General features: G+C 41.1%; 2 protein-coding genes across 3 annotated transcripts in view; one reads left to right on the top strand and one right to left on the bottom strand.

Moving 5' to 3' along the window:
* Positions 1-17,938, top strand: part of SDHC (succinate dehydrogenase complex subunit C) — a 28,242-nt gene extending 10,304 nt beyond the window's left edge. Inside the window, exons 4-6 of one of the 2 annotated variants that reach the window (XM_059067502.2) lie at positions 7,049-7,110; positions 13,484-13,647; positions 17,070-17,938. In XM_059067502.2, the coding sequence (XP_058923485.1) occupies positions 7,049-7,110; positions 13,484-13,647; positions 17,070-17,174 (331 nt within the window). In that variant the 3' untranslated portion in view covers positions 17,175-17,938. The remainder of the gene's footprint in view (positions 1-7,048; positions 7,111-13,483; positions 13,648-17,069) is intronic. The other variant, XM_067039816.1, reaches the window with a different exon arrangement.
* Positions 17,939-19,738: 1,800 nt separating this feature from the next.
* On the bottom strand, positions 19,739-22,770 carry CFAP126 (cilia and flagella associated protein 126). The gene is made up of 5 exons (XM_067025378.1): positions 22,744-22,770; positions 21,439-21,501; positions 21,153-21,233; positions 20,466-20,642; positions 19,739-20,076 (listed from the first exon to the last, which is right to left on the bottom strand). Exons 1-5 carry the CDS (start codon positions 22,768-22,770, stop codon positions 19,804-19,806), a joined length of 621 nt encoding a protein of 206 aa, XP_066881479.1. The 3' UTR covers positions 19,739-19,803.
* Between the last annotated feature and the right edge of the window lie 225 nt (positions 22,771-22,995).

Here is a 22,995-nt window from a genome sequence, read left to right on the forward strand (position 1 = left end):
TGGGGATTTTTATAGAGACTTCAACACGTAGGCATGGTCAATTATTAACTTAATCTCTAGCCCTTCCCTTCCCGGAAGGAGGTGGGGGTGGGACTGAAAGTTCCAAGCTTCTGGTCATGGTTTGGTCTTTCTGGGGACCATCCCCCATCCAGAGTCACCTCATTAGAACAAAGATTACTCTTACCACCCAGGAAATTCCAAGGGATTTAGGAACTGTGTGTCAGGAGCCAGAGTCAAATACCAAATAAAAAGATACTCCTAAAAAAAAAAAAAAAAAAAAAAAAGATACTCCTAGCACCCCATCACTCAGGAGATTAATAAGGGTTTTAGGAGCGCTGTGTCAGGAACTAGGAACAGATAGATATATCTCATTTATTTATTTATTTATTTCCTTCCTTCCTTCCTTCCTTCCTTCCTTCCTTCCCTGGTGGTGCCTGCCAATGCAGGGGACACGGGTTCGAGCCCTGGTCCAGCAAGATCCCACATGCCGCGGAGCAACTAAACCCATTAGCCATGACTACTGAGCCTGCGCTCTAGAGCCCATGAGCCATAACTATTGAGCCTGCATGCCACAACTACTGAATCCCGCGCTCCTAGAGCCCATGCTCCACAACAAGAGAAGCCACCGCAATGAGACTCCCGCGCACCACAACGAAGAGTAGCCCCCACTCGCCGGAACTGGAGAAAGCCTGTGAGCAGCACCAAGGACCCAACGCAGCCAAAAATTAATTAATTAATTTTAAAAATATGTACATATATATTTTTTCCTATTATTGCACAATTCCTATTTTGTCCAAAGAGTTACACAGTTGGTCTGATTTATTTTGTTGTTCAGATTGTCCCCGACTTAGCTAGTAGGAGTTCTTTCAAGATGGCTCCTGTGAAATCAAGGTCTGGGTGCTAGATGTGCTCATTGCTACCAGGATATCATTGCTTCTAGGCTGTTTCAGTAGATAGAGCTATGAGATATATGTATGAATACACACATGTACATGTGTATATATGAGTATATACATATGCATACATACATCTATTTCTGTTAATTTGTTGTCTTCAGAAGTAACATTGATGGCTGTTATGCTGGTGTCTTCCCAAAAATCCCCTATAGATCTGTTCCTTTCTAGCTAGCTCAGCAAATCATCTTGAGCTCAGCTACCGTCTTTACTTGGGTTCCTGCCAGGAAGGCTGGTCATTTTTTAACCACCTCCACAAATACCACAACCCTTCAGATTTTTTCCAAGCCAGATTCCAGAAATAATTCTGATTGAACAGTAGAAATTGGATATTCTACTAAAACAGAAGATTAATAAGTGATCTCAATCCTTGCTGCTTTATGGTAAAACTTTATTTTAAGAGATGAAAGATGTGGGGGAGGATTATAATGATGAAGAACTTCTCAAATTATTTTGAGTCTATATTTAAAGCCCTGGCCTTTTTTCATAGGTCATGTAACAAACAGTAATAAGTTGATGAGATGAGACTTAAACTACTTTGTTTGCTCTTTGGTTATGAAACTCTAGACATATTTATAGGAAAAAAAAATAGCAGGAAACATAGAGCTGTTTCCAAGGTGAAATGTCTGGGAAAGATGTCTGAGATATCTGGAATCATATATTTTCTGTTGCTAACTTTTATAGATTTTTGGAGGTAGCATGGAAGTATATGGTTAAGTTAGCCCTTTCTGAAGTACTCTTTTTTTAAAAAAATTTTTTAAAAATAAATTATTTATCTATTTTTGGCTGCGTTGGGGCTTCGTTGCTGCACGCAGGCTTTCTCTGCTTAAGGTGAGCTGGGGCTACTCTTCATTGCAGAGCATGGGCTCTAGGTGTGCGGGCTTCAGTAGTTGTGGCTCATGGGCTCTAGAGCACAGGCTCAGTAGTTGTGGCGCATGGGCTTAATTGTGCTGCGGCATGTGGGATCTTCTGCGACCAGGGCTCGAACCCGTGTCCCCTGCATTGGCAGGCGGATTCTTAACCACTGTGCCACCAGGGAAGTCCCTGAAGTACTCTTTATCTCTTAATAAATTAAGTCAGTTTATCAAAGCAAAAGTGTATAGGGATTACGTTATTAGGAAAACAAGTCATTCTAAAGGACATTAGAAAAATAGTTTAAAAACTTAGAGTTAGAAACATTCTTAAATTTTAATTTAATCTTCAACCTCATTGGTTTTAAGCCTGCTACTTGGGGCTTTGGATATTCCATTAAGCTTCTGCGGATAGTTGTGTGGGGCTGGCCAACATGCAGATTGCACTGTAGGCCCTTAGTCCTGGATAACCAAAGCAACTTGACTTTAAGGATTTTGCATTTGAAGAAAGGGTGCTGCTCAAAAAATAATAATAAAAAAATAAAAATAAAAAAAGTTTAAAAGCCACTATTGTACCTAATGAGTGAATTTCCTCTGCAATATTTTCATAAATGGATGTCTACTTATGCTTGCACACCTCCAGAGAAAAGGAACTCACACCCTTTTCCAATTTGGGAATTTCTCTTATTAGAAAGACCCTCATTTTATTGAACTTACTACAACTTATATCTTCTGTACAGTGGTTCTAGTTCTACCTTGAACCATATAAAATAGATCTAAATCCATTTTTTTTCTGACAACCTTTATTGACGTTGAGTATCTTTTTATGTGTTTATTGGCCATTTGTATATCTTCTTTGGAGAAATGTATATTCAAGTCCTATGCTCATTTATAAGTTGGGTTGTCTTTTTACTTTTTAAAAATTGTGGTAAAATGTATATAACATAAAATTTGCCAGTTTAGCCATTTTTAAGTGTATAGCTCAGTGGCATTAAGTACATTCACATTGTTGTACAACCATCACCACTGTTCATCTCCAGAATCCTCTCATCTTCCCAAACTGAAACTATACAATAATTCCCATTCCCCTCTGCCCCCAGCCCCTGGCAACCACCATTCAAGTTTCTGTCTCTATAAATTTGACTACTCTAGGTACCTCATAAGGTAGAATCATATAATGTTTGTCCTTTTGTATCTGACTTATTTCATCTAGCATAACATCTTCAAGGTTCATCCATGTTGAAGAATGTGTCAGAATTTAATTCCTTTTTAAAGCTGAATAATATCCCATTTTACGTATATACCACATTTTGCTTATCCCTTAATTCATCCATGGATTTTTGTGTTGTTTCTATCTTTTGGCTCTTGTGAATAATGCTGCTATGAACATGGGTGTACAAATATCTCTTTGAATCTCTGATTTCAATTCTTTTGGGTATATCCTCGAAGTGGAATTGCCAGATCATATGGTAATTCTATATTTAATTTTTTTAATATAAATTTATTTTATTTCTTTATTTTTGGCTGCTTTGGGTCTTCTTTGCTGTGTGCAGGCTTTCTCTAGTTGAGGCGAGTGGGGGCTACTCTTCGTTGTGGTGCATAGCTTCTCATTGTGGTGGCTTCTCTTGTTGCAGAGCATGGGGTCTAGGTGCATGGATTTCAGTAGTTTTGGCTTGCGGGCTCTAGAGCACAGGCTCAGTAATTGTGACGCATGCGCTTAGTTCTGCAGCATGTGGGATCTTCCCAGACCAGGGCTCAAACCCATGTTGCCTGCATTGGCAGGCAGATTCTTAACCACTGTGCCACCAGGGAAGTCCTTATATTTAATTTTTTGAGGAAGCAACATACTGTTTTCCACAAGGGCTGCACTGTTTACATTTCCACCGGCGGTGCACAAGGGTTCCAATTTCTCCACATCCTTGCCAACATTTGTGATTTGCGGTTTTTGTTGTTGTTTTAATAATAGCCATCCTAATGGATGTGAAGAGGTATTTCATTACGGTTTTGATTTGCATTTCTCTAATGATTAGTGATGCTGAGCATCTTTTCATATACTTACTGGCCATTTATATATCTTCTTTGCTTTTTACTTTTTTGGTGGTATTGTTTGCAGCGTGATGTTAGATCACTTGCTGAAAACCATATATCTTATGTCTCTAGCTTTTCCTTGATTAACATTCTACTAACAGTCAAAAAAGGAAAAAAATTTAACACACTTCAAGTCAGTAGATATTTGTTAATTGCTCACAGTGTGCTTGGTACTTTTTTAGGAGTTGGAAATACAAAGATGAGTAAGATATAATCTGTGTTCAAAAGGATCTCAGTATTTCCTGAAAAAAAATTTTCCAAAGGGAAATCATACTGGCTCCTAGTGATCATCTTTTCTGTAAGTGAATTTAAACAATCTTGATTTTCTGTGCTTGACTCTTATCTAATGTTTGAAAGGAAATAGTGGGGATGATCTGTCTCTGCTGCATGATGTCTGAGGCCTCAACTAGAGAACACAAGGCTGGGACTGAAATAATTTGAAGATCTATTTACTCACATGTTTTGGGTTGATTCTGGCTCTTAGAAGGGACTTCGTTTTTCTCTCTATATGGATCTTGTTACATGATCTCTCTGCTGAGGCTATTTTGGGCTTCCATATTGCATAAGAGAGGGAGGGATAGAAGGAGGGCAAGTGATTTGGAACTTGTGCAGTGTCAGTTCTCCTGCATTCTATATCTTGAGGCAGTCAGTCATGAAGTCCTGCCAAGAGTCAAGGGGCTAAATATAAATACTGCCTGATGAGGAGTGACAAGATTCTGGAAGATCAGGTGAGACTGGAAATAATATCATGGTTATTTAGAAAATAAAATCTCCCTTACCTACTCAGTACTAGGCTAACCAGGCTATGGTTTTAACCATTTTTTTAATTAAAAAAAATTGTTTTAAATTAATTAATTAATTAATTTTTGGCTGCATTGGATCTTCATTGCTGCATGCTGGCTTTCTCTAGTTGCGGCGAGCAGAGGCTACTCTTCATTGCGGTGCGTGGGCTTCTCATTGTGGTGGCTTCTCTTGTTGCAGAGCACAGGCTCTAGGTGCACGGGCTTCAAGAGTTGTGGCACATGGGCTTCAGTAGTTGTGGCACACGGGCTTAGTTGCTCTGTGCTATATGGGATTTTCCCGGACCAGGGCTTGAACCTTTGTCCCCTGCACTGGCAGGCGGATTCCTACACTGCACCACCAGGGAAGCCTAACCATTTTTTAAAAATTAGGGTAACATTTGACTTTATCACTCCCATTTTCCATTTCAGTATGTCTAAAAGATTACTAGAGCAGTGCATATGTTCCATGTGTTAGCTCTTGGGATTTAATTCATCTTGCCAGGAGCCCTAAGTGCACTTTGAATGCTAAGCAATGTCATAATTTCCCCCCCCTTTTTTTTTCTTTCAAATCAATATTTGTTCTTTTTCAGTCTGATAACCATTCTCTTTGACAAATAAAATAGTTGAGCAATCTGCTTTGTACGCTGTCATCCATTAACATAAAATTGTCAACCCCAGTTAGGAGGCTGTCTTTCCCTGAATACAATTTTAAAAGCCCCTTGTTGTTGTCCTTGACATTTTTGCAAGCCTCAGCTCATTCTGGGTTTTAGTCTCCTCATTCTTCTAATCAAATTATGCCATTGTTCTCCGCTTATCCTTTGTTATGAGGCTTTTCTTCTGCCTTTTATATTTATCTTGTTAGTCTGAGTTAATCAGAGTGGTGTCTAGCCAGTTTTTTTGGTTTCTTTAGACATTACTCCTTTCTTACTGTGACTTTTTAATACATAGAATTTCCTTTCGTGGTCCTTTCAACCTACTTGAGTTGTTTCCCTTTAGAGTATGGAGTATGTGGTCTGATTATGCTCAGCATTCTGTATCTAAGCTGACTTTCCAGGATGAATGTTAACTTTATCCAAAGATGCCTGTTCTTTCCATTTCACTAACCAGTTCCCTCTTGAGCATGAGCACTAGGTCCAGAATGTAGCAGTGTTGGTTGTCCTTCCATGGAAATGCTTTGGCAGACAGACAAATCAGAACATGATTTGTTTATTTATTTATTTATATTAATTAATTAATTTATTTTTGACTGTGTTGGGTCCTCTTTGCTGTGTGCAGGCTTTCTCTAGCTGCGGCGAGTGGGGACTACTCTTCGTTGTGGTGCGCGGGCTTCTCATTGTGGTGGCTTCTCTTGTGGAGCACGGGCTCTGGGTGCACGGGCTTCAGTAGTTGTGGCTCGCAGGCTTTAGAGCGCAGGCTCAGTAGCTGTGGCCCATGGGCTTAGTCGCTCCGAGGTATGTGGGAATCTTCCTGGACCAGGGATTGAACCCGTGTCCCCTGCATTGGCAGCCAGATTCTTAACCACTACACCATCAGGGAAGTCCCAGAACATTCTTTAAAAAGGGGGTTGATGACAAAGTATTTTAAAACTACTGTGGATTAAGAACATATACTAAACCCAGCAAAATAGGATTTTAAATTTGGGATAGGTAATTTATTAGGGAATGACTGATATGTTCAATTTGGATATTTTGGGGTATATAATAAAAAAGATCATGGATGACTGTATGTTATATGAAACAGTGGATAAATAAAACACAGTTTTTTTTCTACTTCTGTTGTATGACTGGAGAAATGGAAGTACCCAGGTGGTTGTAATCTAGTGTTTATTTTCTAACTGTATGCAACTTTAATTGATATTTGTTTTTTTTTTTTTTTTTTTTTTTGCGGTACGTGGGCCTCTCACTGTTGTGGCCTCTCCCGTTGCGGACCACAGGCTCCGGACGCGCAGGCTCAGCAGCCATGGCTCACAGGCCCAGCCGCTCTGCGGCATGTGGGATCTTCCTGGACCGGGGCACGAACCCGTATCCCCTGCATCGTCAGGCAGACTCTCAACCACTGCAGGAAGCCCTAATTGATGTTTTTGACCCATGTTCCTTCTTCTTATGAAAGGAGGAGTTTGAGTTTTAATTGATTCCTCCTCTCAGCTCTGTTAGTGATGCAGTCTGGAAAAGGGAGTAATGCTTCTCCTTAAAGAAATCATTGTTCTTATTTTCAAATTAGAGAGTGGAAACACAGGAATGTGAAAGCTGTTTTTGTTTTGTGATAAATGGTTGCCTATTTCCAGAAGTGGTTTATATTCTTTCTACCAAGGTGGACTCTCTACTATGGTGTCATCTATTCCTTTTTTTAATTGCTTTTGTGTGTTTCTTTTCAGATGGTCTCTTCCCATGGTGATGTCCATTTGCCACCGTGGCACTGGTATTGCCTTGAGTGCAGGTAAGTATGTTTGTTTTTATGCTCACGTGAACACACAAACACACACACACATACTTATTTGAAAAACTTTGCTGTTTCTTTGGCTCTTGGCAATGCCTCCTTGGCAGTGCCTCCTTAGAAACTTGATTTAGAGAAAATGATAAGTCATTTAAGCTTATTATTTGTTCATTTCTTTAACAATTAATTATGAGTTCACACAATGCTCAGGTTCTTTTCTTAGCCAATTTTTTTTCTTTTTAAAATTCTTTTCTTATTTTTTCTTAACCAATTTTTAAATCATCCCTAGCATGTCCTGATAGTATGTTTATTGTCATTACAGAGAACAGATATAGAAATATAATGGAGATAGACTGGCTGACTGACCAAACACATCAACCTTATTCTTTCAGAAACTCAGTTTTAGCACCCAGTTTTCATCACCTAGAACTGATCAGGTGCAAAAACATTAACTCATTCTCCAATCTCAAAAAATCTTGGTTACAAATCAGAATGTCTATTTATTTATATAATATGAAATACAGCTGCAGAGTGAGTCGTATGCTGGCCTTAGTGCATCCTTTTCAGGTAGTAAGGTTTATTACAGGTAGGATGTACAGATTATAGTCAGGTTTCTGGAATCTGATGGATCTTTCCACAGTAGGGAAGTACTTTATAAGAGGATCAGCTGTATTCTAAAAGTTTTCTTTGCCTAGTGCTGGAGACATGGACATATTTTTGTTTTTCATAATATCCTTTGGGCCCCCTCCTAGGCTTCCGTAGAGTACGTTTTCACTGAAGTGGTCATCAACAGGACTAGTGGCTCAAATATAGGGATCCTGTATTTAGGGAGCTGCTGCTGAGACATTGGAGAAATTATCCAAAACTAAGTCTCTGCTATTTATTCACAATTAGATTAGTTTTGTTGGTAAGAAAGTAAAGATAGGAATTCCTATCTAAGATCCGATGTTATCATCCCTGTGTTACCATTCCTTAGGTTATTATATAACTTGTAATTATTTTATTTGCTTAGTTTTTATAAATCTCTCTCTTTTATTAGGCTGTAAACTCTTGATAGAGTAGGAACTGCATCTATCTTATTTACCTTTCATATCCTCTAGCACTCAGTAGGTGCTTAGTAAATCTTTTTTACTAAATTTACTAAATGAGTACAACCACGTAAATCACTTTGCTCATAGTGGTCATTTCAGATATGTTCGTTCTTTCTAACTTCTAATTAATCTCCTGTTATGCATTAGAAATTGGATAGTGATAATAGCCTCTACCCTCAAGGGTGTAAGAGTCTAAGGAGTAAGACAAATGAATATTTATAATGCACTGTGATAACTTTTTAATAGAGATATGAGATCTCAGAGGAGAGAACAACTCTGCAGGAATTGGAGAACTTGAAAGAAGGATGAGTAGGAGAATTCATGAAAAGGAGGTAGAGGGGGACTTTCCAATGGACAGACTACCTTATGCAAAGGCACAGGGTTTGGAAAGCATCCAGAGTCCTGGATAATGATAACTAGATCTGCTTGTTTAAGAGTTGTGTTATGGGAGAAGCAGCAAAAGATAAGGCTGGAAAGTGCACCAGACAATAAAGGACTTTGACTGCTGTGCTGAGAAATTGGAACTTGATCCCATTGACGATGGGAAGTCATAAAAGGTTCATGTTCTCATTTGTTTGGCCTAGACCAATCCATGATTAGGTATTTATTCAGACTATAGAGATTTTGTGGCCAATATATAAATTCTGAAAAGCATGTTGAACTAAAAAAGCATGATGACGCTAGTTTGACTTTATATAGAATTTATTGAGGAAGACCTTCACAAGCAGTCCTTTAAAAGATGGAGAGAGAAGGCTAGTAACACTCTTTCATTATTTAGATTCTGTAGGGATTAAAATACTCGTGATTTTTCATAGTGACAGACAGTATAAAAATCTAGGTGAAATTAGGTAAATTGCTTGAGAATGATAGGTACCTGAAGCTGCAATGTGGATGAGACTGGGAAAGGGTAATCAAGATGCAACATACAACAATAGAAAGAATGAGATTCAAAAAAGAAAATATGAGTGCCAAACAACAGATATTTTAGAGGAATACAACTGTAAATAAATTGTACAGTTAGGGCTTCCCTGGTGGCGCAGTGGTTGAGAATCCGCCTGCCGATGCAGGGGACACGGGTTCGTGCCCTGGTCCGGGAAGATCCCACATGCCGTGGAGCAACTAAGCCCATGAGCCATGGCCGCTGAGCCTGCGCGTCCGGAGCCTGTGCTCTGCAACGGGAGAGGCCACAACAGTGAGAGGCCCGCATACTGCAAAAAAAAAAAAAAAAAAAAAAAAATATTGTACAGTTAACTTGAATGGGTAGAAGAATGGTCCTGAATGTTTTGGATAGTCTTTAAAAACAGGTTAGATTGGAGAATCAGAACTTCATTAAAAGGTCACTTGACTGTATAGGCAAACCTACTGCTTAGGCAGTTGTTTCTTTTCTAGAAAAGCCAAAGGACTTATAGATATATAAAGTAACTAATGGAACTCTGAAATGACTGTTTTTTTTGTCTGGGCTTTTCGTGAGATGGGACCGGAGTTATTGATTCTCAAATGTGATGTGTTATACCCTCGTCATTCCCAACTGAGGCAGTTTAGAGAAAGAGAAAAGAGCATAAACTTTGGAGTTAGATCTGAGTTCAATTCCCACTCTGTCACTAACTAGCTACTGTATCATCACTTCCTTTTCTGGTTATAATAATGCTTAGTTAGGACTGTGAGAATTATATTAAATATATAAAATTCGAGCTGTAAATCAGGGTTCCCATGACCCCTTCCTCAGGTTTGATAATTTGCTAGAAGAGCTCACCATAACTCAGGAAGACACTTTATTTAGACATACTGTTTTTTGGGTTTTCTTTTTTGCCATGTGGCTTGTGGGACCTTAGTTCCCTGACCGGGGATTGAACCTGTGCCCCCTACATTGGAAGTGTGGAGTCCTAACCACTGGACTGCCAGGGAAGCCCCAAGACATACTGGTTTTTAAAATAAAGGATCAACTTCTTTATTTTATTTTATTTTTTAACTTGCTTCAGAACTTTTTTTTTGGCTACATTGGGTCTTCGTTGCTGCACTCAGGCTTTCTCTAGTTGCGGTGATCAGGGGCTGCTCTTTGTTGCGGTATACGTGCTTCTCATCGCGGTGGCTTTTCTTGTTGCGGAGCTCAGGCTCTAGGAGCGCAGGCTCAGTAGTTGTGGCGCATGGGCTTAGTTGCTCCGCGGCATGTGGGATCTTCCTGGACCAGGGCTCGAGCCCGTGTCCCCTGCATTGGCAGGTGGATTGTTAACCACTGCGTCACCAGGGAAGTCCTCAACTCCTTTATTTAAAAAAAACAAATGGAGGAGATACACAGGGCAAGGTATGGGGGAGCAGAGAGAGGAGTGTGTATGGAGCTTCCATGCCCTCTCTGGGCACACCACTCTCCCAGCACATCTTTGTGTTCAGTGACCTGGAAGCTGTCCAAGTCCTGTAGTTTAGGGTTTTAGGGTGGCTTCATTGCCTAGCCAAGGTTGATTGGCCATTGGTGATTAGCTCAATCACCAGCCACTCCCAGGTGTGGTGGGGTTGGGGGAGGGAGGTGGACAGGGAAGGGGAGGAAGGTATGGGACTAAAAGTCCCAATCCTCAAATCATGCCTTGGTCTTTCTGGCAACTAGACCCCATCCTGAAGCTGTTTAGCCGCCCGCCCCGCCTCCCCCCCAGCTACTAATTATCTCATTAGCATACAAAAAAACTTTCCTTTCACTCCAGAGATTACAAGGGTTTTAGGAGCTGTGTGCCAGGAATTGGGGGAAAAAGACCAAATACTTATTTCTTATTGTATCACATCTTCAAACAAGGAATATCAGTATCAGTAAGTTAATCAGAAGTGATTTTGGCCAAAGCTTTCCTCTTTACAAATGAAAAGTTTATGAGAGGAAATTAAATATGAAATTTCCTAAATCCTCCTCTGATGTCTAATGTACTGGGAGGCAGAAAATAGCCTCTCCTCCTAGAACCTGAGTGCCTGAGGAGGGACTCCTCTAACAGCCAAACAATTTAAATTATGAAAACAAAGCCACTGAAGCTGTCCCATCTAATCACTAAGAAAAATTAAATGGTGCTTTCCACTTGGCTGCCAAGACCAACTTCAGCCTGTTCCTCTGCAGTTAAGTGCTACATACAGATCTGTGTGGATTGTCAGTAAGTCCTGTTGCCACTTCCAGAAGCCATCATAAGTTCTTTCAGACACTTCTTCCCAGCAAGCCTCTGCAGATGTCACTGCCAAAGAAAATGAAAACATCTAAAAGGGACTTGGTGGACCTGTCCAAATGATTAAAACTCAGGTTGGCAGTACCTGATTGCTGTCTTAACTAAAGTGTTGTCAAACTAATCTCATATATTCTGCCTGTCTGCTTTCCTGCAGCCTTGTGGGTGGGGGGGTGCGTGGCAGGCAGGAGTATTCATGCATTGAGGGAAAACAAAGCATTTCTGAGAAGCATTTTCTCTTCTGGTGTCCCATGTCATCCCCTCTTGACAATTCAAGGACTAAGACATGGAGTAGGAAGGGCTGAGAATGAGATTTTTAGCTACAAATGATCAGACATTTTCTGAGAGGTAAAAGAGTAAATATTCCAACTATTAATGTAAATAATAATCACTACCAGGCCTGTATTAGGAACTTTATATATATGTATTTAATTTAATTCTCACAGTCCTAACAAGTCATTATTATAAGCAGAGAAGGACGTGATGATATAGTAGCTGCTTAGTGACAGAACTGAACTCAGATCTATCTTAACCAAAGTTGGTGCACTTTTCACTCTCTCTACACTGCCTCTGTCTGGAATGACTGGGATTCCTAACATACGACATATCACATTTGAGAATCAGTAATTCATGTGCCATCTCACAGAAAGCCCAAGAGAATAAAACAGTAATTTCAGAGTGCCGTTAATTACTTTATAAATCTGTAAGTCCTTTGGCTTTTCTAGAAACGAAGCTGACTGCCTGAGCAGTAGGTTTGCCTGGTCTCTCACTGAAGGTCTGATTCTCTAATCCGACTTGTGTGAAGGTCAGTGTGGAACAGGAAATGAGCATGGTAATGTCCAATTTAATTTCTGAGGTCTGAGATATACAATATCCACAACATATTAGTAGGTAACTGGTTATTTAAGAATAAAAGTTTTTTCTTTCCATTTACAAGGATAATTTTTTTCAAATAGCTACTAAATTGTTAGGACATAAATATTTAAGTTGTTTGAATCTAACTACTTAATAAACAGAACTGTTAGGTTTTTCTTGTGGCTTAAGGGCATCATGAAAAAAATTCCTGAAACACTGAGGTACCATGGAACTGAGATAGTTTGAGAAGGTTTGGGAGGAAGATATGACCCAGGAGCGTTCAAGGATCTTTGACAGCCTGGATAGATAGGAAGCTAGACGATCACAGGAGCGCCCCATTATTCTCTGAATTTCAGTGCAAACCTGAAGTTCCGAAACCTCGACAGCCACACATATGCCTCAGATACCAGGCTCAGCTCTGATCTGTGCACCAAATGTGACAGCAGTCTAATAACTGAGTCCTAGGAATGGCCACTCAGCAACACTAACCTCTAGGAGACCAGCCTCTGATGTGGCTGCCTCATCCTAGGGTGTGAACAGCATGTCTTCCTTCAGCCTTTGCTTCTCCTATGAATGCTATAAAATTCTGACGTATCTGAGGTTCCGTCAAAGAGCTGGAAGCCTTGGTAGTTATTCTCAGCACCAGCATTTTTCCAGACTGATGGAGAAATGGACAACGCCCAAAAGTCTTTAATTTTGCTGAAGTCCAATTTATTATTTTGTTGCTTCTGGTTTGGTGTCATATCTAAGAAACCACTACTAATCCAAGGTCATAAAGATTTACTCCTATGTTTTCTTGGTTTTATGGTTTTAGTTCTTACATTTAGGTTTCTGATCCATTTTGAGTTAAATTTTTGTATGGTAGAGATTTGAGTGATTTAAAATTTTTTCTCATTCTTTTCCTTGGACTGAATGTACTGTTATTATTACTTTTTTACTGAGATGATGATATAGATGCAGTCAGAGGTGGCTTCTAAAATGATGGGTGAAGTTTTTATAGAGAGAGATGTTGAAAGAAGGAGCAATATGCTAAAATATATGGCAAATTTAAGAGATTAGGGTCAGATTCTAAGTAGCGTATCTTCCACTGCGAATGTGAGCATTAGTTTAAATCTTCCCCATTTTAAAATGGTTTAGAATTGTGTGAAGTCCTAGGGGCTGTCATAGAACCCAGTTTTATGTGTTACATTGGTTGTAGCTGGTGTGTAGCTGTGATGGGCTTACTTTGTTTCTCCTCAGGGGTCTCTCTTTTTGGCTTGTCAGCCCTCTTGGTCCCTGGGAGCTTTGAGTCTCATTTGGAACTTGTAAAGTCCCTGTGTTTGGGGCCAGCACTGATCCACACAGCCAAATTTGCACTCGTCTTCCCTCTCATGTATCACACCTGGAATGGGATCCGACACTTGGTAAGTTAATTGTAGACTTGTACATTTTCTGGGTGAAAGGAATGGAGAGCCTGGAAGGATTTTCTCTTTCCTGGTCTGGGTTTAGTGCTGTTCTTAAAGTTAGTTGTGCTGGACCTTTGTTCAGGGGCCTCTTGGGGAAAGCTAAACTAGATGCCCTGTGCATTGCCAGGTAGCCCAGCTGGTGATGTAGCTGAGACTGGATGTAGGCCTGGCAGATACTTGCAGGGTCTCAGTGAACTCTTTTAGTTTCAAGAGGGATGTTACTAAAAGAGACCCGTGAAGCCAGGCCATGCATCTGGCATAGAAGGCATATTTATCAGACAAATAACAGTTACTGCTTTCAGTCTAAACTTCCTGCAACACAGAGTGACATATTTGGCTGGAGTCAAATATACTGACGTTTATTATCTTGATATTGGATTGTGTTAACTGCTTTTGGTTTTTGTTTGTTTTGAACTATTAGAGAGAATGGGGCCAACTTTAACAAGCAACTGGGTGCTAGGATCCCAATATTGAATTTAGGAACCTTTTGATAGCCTGAAATCTGACCGTGTTGCCGCCTACATGACCTTGGGGTCAGTTCAAACTGGTGTCTCCTTCTCTTTATTAAGGAATTAAAGCTTAATGAGACCTGCCCCAGGTCAGAGATGAATCTCTCCTACAGCATTTTAAGACTTATATTTTGTGGTCTCCCTACCCCTAGTCTTGTTTCCTTTCCCAGAAAGATAATTTCAGCTTCATTCTTTCTGGCTTTCCATTATTTCTCAACTTAAGCCATCTGTCAGTTGAATGCTGTTGCCTTAATTTGAAGTTTTGTAACTTCCACATCAGAGCCTAGAGATAAGCACTTTCTGAATTGTAGTCTGGTTCAATAAACAGTTTAATGGAATCAGAAAAGTGAGAGACTAAATGATCTATTAAATTAAGTGTATCTATCAGCTGTTCCCTGGGGCAGTGTTCAGTTTGATTCAAAATGACTTCACTTCCCTCGGGAGGAGGGAATGGAAAGAGAGGGCATTTCCATTAATGACTTCTTATTCTACAGAACAAAGCTCTCCAATGGAATCAGCTGATCAGCTTCCTTTGTTGGCATGCTGGCTCAGGCAGGGACTTGCCATATATTTGCTTTTTTCTCAGTATCGGGGGAGGGAAGGGGAAAAGGTTTTATAAAATGTCAGAACTCAGTCAAGGCTTTTCTTAATCCCTTAAATCTGCTTTTGTTTGTTCTTTTAGCAAGTCCTGGATCTGAGTGTGGGACAGGATTTTATCTGTTTTCTGTGACAGTCCATAGTTCTTGCACTCTGAGCTTGATAATTGCCTTGCCAGAAGATCTAGTGGGGGAGTGGAGGGTGGAATTGATATTAAGAGAGTAGGAAGCGACAAGGTATCTGGTATGCTAGAGAATATTCCCCCATTACCACCACCCAGTAGGACTCGATTTTTTGGTAAAACACTGTGCCTTTATAAGCAAAACAGCTTTTTGTGGAATCTGTTTGACTCCTAATCTTATCTAGGTAGAAGCTCTTTGGCAGCTGAGGTAGGGGCATCTTCTCATCTTGATTATTTTGGGGGCCCTCTAATTTTTCTCTGAAGCAATCCTAATTTATTCAGTTTTACATTCAGGGTATAGGTGTATATGTGTTTTGAGACAGTCATATGTGGAAAGTGTGAAACCTGAAGACTCTACTTTTGCCCTAGGGGATCTTTTAGAGTACAATATGTTAATGTCCCTAGGGCACAAGAGAGTCTAGATCAGTATTTTTTTGTTGTTTTTTTGCTGTACGCGGGCCTCACTGTTGTGGCCTCTCCTGTTGCAGAGCACAGGCTCCGGACGCGCAGGCTCAGCAGCCATGGCTCACGGGCCCAGCCGCTCCACGGCATGTGGGATCTTCCCGGACCAGGGCACGAACCCGTGTCCCCTGCATCGGCAGGCGCACTCTCAACCACTGTGCCACCAGGGAAGCCCTAGATCAATATTTTTTAAATTGTGTTTTTTTTGACTCAGTGCGTAGAAAATCAATTTAGTGGATTGCTACCACCAAAAAAAAAAAGAAATTTAAATAGAATACAACCTATAGAATGTAACACACATCATAATGATAAATAGTGTTTATTGTTTCATGAACTTTTATATATTATGTATTTTATGTATACACACACACACACACATACACACACACACACACATACACGCGCACACACACTGGGTACTAATTAAAAATATATTTCTTAGTTGGGGGTGTGGGTCACAGTCAAAAAAAATTGAGAAATAGTGTTCTAGACCCCAAAGAGTATTTTTAAAAAAATATTAGTCCTGGACTTCCCTGGTGGCGCAGTGGTTAAGAATCCGCCTGCCAATGCAGGAGACACAGGTTCGAACCCTGGTCCAGGAAGATCCCACATGCCGCAGAGCAACTAAGCCCAAGCGCCACAACTACTGAGCCCTTGTGCCACAGCTACTGAAGCCCACGTGCCTAGAGCCCGTGCTCCACACAAGAGAAACCCCCACTTGCTGCAACTAGAGAAAAGCCCGTGCGCAGCAATGAAGACCCAATGCAGCCAAAAATAAATAAATAAATTTATTAAAAAAAAAAAAATACTATGGGCTTCCCTGGTGGCACAGTGGTTGAGAATCCGCCTGCCAATGCAGGGGACACGGGTTCGAGCCCTGGTCTGGGAAGATCCCACATGCCGTGGAGCAACTGGGCCCATGAGCCACAATTACTGAGCCTGTGTGTCTGGAGCCTGTGCTCCACAACAAGAGAGGCCACGACAGTGAGAGGCCTGCACACCGTGATGAAGAGTGGACCCTGCTTGCCACAACTAGAGAAAGCCCTCACACAGGAACGAAGACCCAACATAGCCATAAATTAATTAATTAATTTAAAAAAATACTAGTCCTCTGATGGACAAATGTTCCTTCTCAAAGGGGATTCTGTGGTTGGCTATACCTAGGAAATCATGTATATTATATCCCCATTTTGGAGATTAACAGTGTGCATTAATAAATTGTTTGAGAAGTCTTGTAGTTAAACTTTTACCAAATTAATTTGACCATAGAACTTTTTTCCCCCATGTAATGCCTTTTAACATTCTGAGGAACTAGTTTTTGGAGAAACACACTTTGGGAAACATTGATCAGTTTTTTTGTTACGAGAGAAAGTTTTTATCTATTCATTCTGGAAGATCTTATGGCCTGAGGATGGATCCCTTTACTGTCATTGGAATAAGTGGGTGGTTGTTACTGTATTGTGGGTTTTGAGGAAAGTGAAGGTCAGGAATAAGGGGAGAAGAGCTTTTCTCTAGAATCATGCTGAGAGGAATTGCCTGTTTCTAGGTGGAGTTCCTTTCTGAGAAAGGAGCTGTGAGAGTGACCAGGACCCTGATTGCTGAAAAAAAATTTTTTTTTCTTATTTCTACAGATGTGGGACCTAGGAAAAGGCCTGACGATTTCCCAGCTATACCAGTCTGGAGTGGTTGTCTTGGTTCTTACCGTGTTGTCCTCTGTAGGGCTGGCAGCCATGTGAAGAGTCGACGTTCCCAGCATCATCTTCCTACCAGTTATTGCATTGACCCATCTTCCTGTTTGTTACTCTTATCTTAAGCCAGAGCAAAGTTATCTTGATTTGTTTAGACCCTTTTGTGCTTGCAAATCCCCTTGGAGCTCAGCAGTAAGAATACCTTATAGAACCAGAGTAGTGGAAAAGGATGCAGTTTCCCCCTTATTTCTAAAGATGGAATGACTGTAAAAACTCCCTTTTCCTGCCCCCAGCTTGCAGCCTACTCTGGGCCTGGGAGCCCTCATTCTCTCTCCATATTAGGCCTTGATTTGTGCTGAGGGTCAGCTTTTGGCTTCTTCTTTCTAAGACAGTGGAAACAATGCCACTCTGTGGCCTCTGCCATGGGGACTGGGAGTGGGGCTTGGGTTGCCACTGCCTGTGGGTTGCTGGCTTAAAGGACAGTTCTGTTAATTGGTCAGAGCCCAGGGTCTTTAACACCCACACAGTGTGACTGAAAGAAGAGGGGTGGGGGTGGAGGGGAATTAGCCTGTCCCAGCTAGAGGGAGATGAAGAGAGTAAGTTGGCTCTTGGAGCACATGCTTTGGGGAGAAGAAGATATATAGCTTTTGATGCAAGAGGAAGATCCAGAAAACTATCATTGAACCTGTTAAGGATTATTTCTCTTCCTTGCATTTCCAGAGAAACCAAGTCTCTTATTGTCATGTTTTCTAATCCAAATTCATGTGACAGCTTTTTCTGAAACGGAATTAAAATTATTATTTTGTCTTTGACTCTCCTTGATATCTTGAGAAACCAAGACAATGGTGGTTGGGGAGGAGCTAATTTCCTCCCCCTCCCGCTGGTCTCAGGCGATTACATCCCCCAATCTGACCTTTCTCAGGAGGGAAACAGTTTGTCCTACAAGTGACCACTGGAAAAATTTTCAGAGAATCAAATGCAAGTAGCCAGGAATTTAACATCTTGCCGAAACCTCAGAGAAGGAAGGAGCAAGAGAGAGGAAGTTAAGCATGTGGAGAGCTTTTTGGTTATTACAGGCCCCAAAATCCCACTGAGAACTGATTATTATAAGCCTTAAGGTACAGTTCAGCAAGGAACAATAGAGGGGACAGCCAAAGGACTATGAATATGAACTAAGTATGTCCATTTGGGGAGAAAGGAGAGTAGAGGTAAGAAAGGAGAGATTGTTGGAAACCTGGCAAACATTTATAGTTTAATGAGAAAACTTGCTACTTTTATAATCCATGTAGGCCAGGCTTTTGGGTCCCTAACTGCCTTGACAGCAGTGCTGTTTTGATAGTCTTTGGAAACTCTGGGGTGACAGATCTATCCTGTCTGTCACTGAGTTTTTAGCCAACCAGTTAAAGCTGTGGGTTGGAGAGAAGTAACAGTGGCTGTAATTGGTGTCAGTTGGAGAGGAAGACCTTACTTAGTTGCCTCAACAGTCTTCATCCCAGCTCCCAAGCAGTCTTTGGCTTAAAGTGATGATCACTTCTCCCTTTCTGCCACACTGGCCCTGGGAAGTCTTTGTAGCCTTCCTTCAGCGTGTACATGTGTCCTCTGTACTTGTCCTTGGAGTTAGGCATACATGTTCATGCGGGAACAATTGGGCACTGGAACTGGGAAAGGTTTGGCAAGGGCATTAAAGTTAACAGCCAGTGCCAGGAAGATGCAGAATGGGGATAATGATAAACAGAAATTGGAGGTTGGGAAATAGATAAGGGACTTTTTTGGTGGCTTATCATTCAGGTGATTGGGGTTGGGGGAGTGGCAGTGTGGTCATCATGTATGTTATTCTGTCCTAAATTTCTACTTGTTGTCTCCCTTTATTTCTCTTCTCTGTCTTCCAATCACTTCTTTATCTTCAGTTTTCAAATTATATTTGTATTTTTGCTTGAGTTTTTTTCTTTTCTTTTTTTTTTTTTTTTTTTTTTGTGGTACGCGGGCCTCTCACTGTTGTGGCCTCTCCCGTTGCGGAGCACAGGCTCTGGACGCGCAGGCTCAGCGGCCATGGCTCACGGGCCCAGCCGCTCCGCGGCATGTGGGATCTTCCCGGACTGGGGCACGAACCCGTGTCCCCTGCATTGGCAGGTGGGCTCTCAACCACTGTGCCACCAGGGAAACCCCCTTTGCTTGAGTTTTGATTTTATAATTCTAATTTGTTTTCCTTGTGTGTTCTGTCATCAGATAATGAAGTGTTAGACAAGGATTGTGTCTTCTACTCTGGCTTCCTGTACCCTTTTCTTCCCCACATTCTCCAAATGCACGTACACATACTCAACTCTAAATGATTGTACTTCTGACTTTGAAGTTGTAGTTCATGCTCAGGATAAAAAGTGAGCGAGTAGGGGTGACTGGTTATTTCTGGAAATGACTCAATCCTTGTAAAAATGTGTTCTACCCCCAAGCCACTGTCATGTTCTTTTCCCTGCTCTATTTCCTCCAACCCTCCTCCTAGTTATGGGTTAAAAGAGGCAGACGTAGCAGGAGGGAAAAATCCAAATCAGTAAAAGATTCAACAAACAATGTTTATTTTCCAAATTTGCCTTTATTGCCATCCATAATTTCCCTGACTGGGGGGTCTTGCTTACATCACTCAATCTCTAGACAGGTTTTCTCAGTGTGGTCCCTTAGACCCTTATGGAGCTCCAGGTTTGCATTTCTGGACCTCGGCTAAATTAGGACCTGCACAGTGTTCTAGCATACATGGGCTTCCAGTTGGACTCTTTGGAGAGCTGGGTGGGCTTTGGGGACCTGGAGTGTGACCTTCAGAGGGGTGTGAGCATTGGAGTTGATCTGGGGAATTGAGAATTGATGCTGGGGAGCTTGGAATTATGGTTGGACTTGTTGCTTGCTGTACAGTCTTTGTGATAGACTTCCCAAGTTTCTTCTGACTGTCTGGATCATGGGGCTGTCAGGGGTGGAATAGAAGAGACAGTTATGTTTCAGGTTAGGCCTAGATCATTCCCAATCCATCTCAGAATTCTAGATCCCTTTCTCCCCATTCCATGAACAAAAGGTCAGGTTTCAAATAAGAAGAGTTACATTTGATACTGTTAACTTCCCCTTGAGATCAGCTCATTTTGTACTGTGTGGAGGGGGTGTGAGTGGGAGGGTGTGGATAAGATGCCCTTAGCTTATCCCTTCAGGCCTCAGAGGTGGTTTAAGGACTAGATAGAGTAAGACAGAATTGGTTAGAGGTTCCCCCTGCTGGGATTATGGTAGTATAACATTAGGCATTTTTGAGGTTGAAAAGAATTGAAGACAACAGGATTGAGATTAGATGGGAGGGACAGATACCTTGCCTAAGATTTCAGGATGTAGCCCATTGGAGGCCTTGAGTAAATCAGGATTTTTCTGTATCCATTTGGTAAGGGAGGCAGCACCAGCAGCTGTACGGGAGGTCAGGGTCACCCGAGCAGGGGGTACCTTCAGAGGCATTTGCCAGGTGCCCATGAAGGAACCCCAAGGACTTGCCTAAAAGGAAAAATGGGATTCCTCAACAGGGCTTCTCACTCCCAGTAACTGACCTATTGGTGGGCCATTTGTCTTATTTCCATCCTTTACCTTTGGGAATGCATCGTCATGAAACAAGATTGAAAGCATAATTTCCCCACTCTTCCTTTTCCCCCCTCTCTCATTTAGGCTACCCTAATTTTTTCATCCCCTTATCTCTGCTGGCTTAAATTCCACATCCTTAGGTTAAGTTTGGCAGCGTACCCACTGCATAAATGTTATCACCTGAAGGTGTTCATTTTATACAGATCATTCATCTGTTTAAGAAATTCTGGGTGTTAAACACAACCCTGTTCTGTTGGATAAACTGGCTGGAAGTTTGGGGGCACTCATGTTACAATGTGAATTAGATTGCACTTTAGTTTTCCAAGTAGTAGCTGCAGGAGATTGCAAGTCTCCCTGCTCTGTTACTCCAGTTCTGTGCCTCAGTTCTTTACCTTTCAAGATGAGAATGGAGATGAGTTATCTCACCTTGGAACGGGGCACTGAAGGCAACAGATGACCACGATCATTGGCGATAATCTGAGTGTAGCCTTCATGGGAAGAAATCCTCTGGGGTAGAGGTGGGGAGAGAAGTGCTTGTGAACATGGAGTGGAAAAGTGGAAGAAAGTATTTGAAGGGCTTGAATTAAGGACTGAGGGAGAGGAGGATATGGGAATTCAAAGAAGGCTGAAAGAAGTTAGGTACCAGTGAATTACATAGAGTATGATGTAAAGAACCAGAAACTGGCATTGTGGTGTGCTGAACGTGGAATACCTCTTTTGTTGGCTTGGCGAGAGACCAGTTCTGCAGATGCTTGGGTGAGAAAGCTTTTTCATACTGTGGAGAAAAAGATGAAAATCCCTATGAGACTCAAAGACCCCAAGCCCAGGAAATGATAGCTAGGCACAGTTCTTTAGATTTGAAGACCAAAGGCATGAACAACCATGCTAAGTAAGCTTTAACTCACTTTAGAGAGGATGTGATTTGTTTCATCTGTGTGCTGTCCAACATGGAGCCACTAGCCACATGTGGCTATTGAGCATTGGAAATGTGACTAGTCCAAACTGAGGTGCTTTGTAAGTACATTTGACCCTTGAACAACATGGGTTTGAACTGTGCAGGTTAACTTACAATAAATAAATAAATATGTACTTCTCAATAAATATGTATTACAGTACTACATGATCAATAGTTGGTTGAATCTGTGGATGTGGAGCCCTGGTTATGGAGGGCCAACTGATTTTGAACTGTGTGGGGATCTGTACCCTAATCCCTGCCTTGTTCAAGGGTCAACTATATAAAATACAATGGATTTTGAAGACTTAGTACAAAAAAGAATGTGAAACATCTGATTATAACTTAAAATATTAAGTGTTGGAAATAATATTTTGGACTTAACTGGGCTAAATTATGTTATTAAAATTAACTTTATTCTTAATTTTTTTCACGTAGCTACTAGAAAATTTAAAGTTGCATTTGTGACTCACATTATCTTTTTGTTGCAGTGCTGGTCTAGACCAGAGGTCAGCAAACTCTGGCCTGGGCCAAATCCATCCTCCTGTCTGTTTTGGGATGGCCTGAGAAAGCTAAGAATTGTTTTTATAGATGAACATTTGCAGTTGATTTGATAAAGGGGAACACTAACTTTGTACCCCAATTAAGCGAAATATTTTCTCATCCTATAAGAATTTCATGCTTTTCATTGATATTACAAAAAATTGCACTCAGTTTTTGTATTTTGAATTTTGTCAAAATTTTATGGAAAAGTGTTTTCTCTCATACCTATATAATATCTCTGATTTTGTCACTCGACCCACAAAGCCTAAAATATTTACTCTCTGGCCCTTTTTAGAAAAAATTTGCTGACCTCTGTGTTAGGGCCTACAAGCTTAACCCAGAGATACCTATTACTTGTCCTTGGGCCCTCCCTCCCCTGAGGAGCTGAGGAGGTAAAAAATTACTATTTCACCCCACTCTCAGCTGTATATTCAGTCATCAGAATCCTATGGGAGGGGTCAGACCAAAGGTGGAATCTGGAAGGCAAAATTAAACGTTAAAGAAATGGAAAAGAGTACTTACTTGGTTGGCACTGTAGTTAGTGGCCATGACCCTGCCACTTCCTCTGTTTACCTGTGTTGCCTGGCAACCGCAAGAAGGCAGACCTTTTCCGACTACCTCCCAATTAGCAGGGGCTGCCTTTTCCTTCTTGTTGATCACTTTCTTGGCTGACACTGCCCCCAATCTTTGCCCCTGAAACTTAAGTTCATTTTCATTTTAGAGATGTGAAGGACAGAATAAATAAATGTGAGAAAATTGGTTGAATAGTGGCCC

The sequence above is a fragment of the Kogia breviceps genome, chromosome 1, assembly GCF_026419965.1.
Source record: "Kogia breviceps isolate mKogBre1 chromosome 1, mKogBre1 haplotype 1, whole genome shotgun sequence".
NCBI classification, from domain to species: Eukaryota; Metazoa; Chordata; class Mammalia; order Artiodactyla; family Physeteridae; genus Kogia; species Kogia breviceps.

Coding starts and splice junctions, on each gene's coding strand:
- CFAP126 (XM_067025378.1), bottom strand. CDS start 22,770: ATGGCCACTAACTACAGTGCCAACCAA. Junction 21,502..22,743: donor CTAACTACAGTGCCAACCAA/GTAAGTACTCTT, acceptor TTTTCTCCACAG/TATGAAAAAGCTTTCTCACC. Junction 20,643..21,152: donor CTTCAGTGCCCCGTTCCAAG/GTGAGATAACTC, acceptor TTTTCCTTTTAG/GCAAGTCCTTGGGGTTCCTT.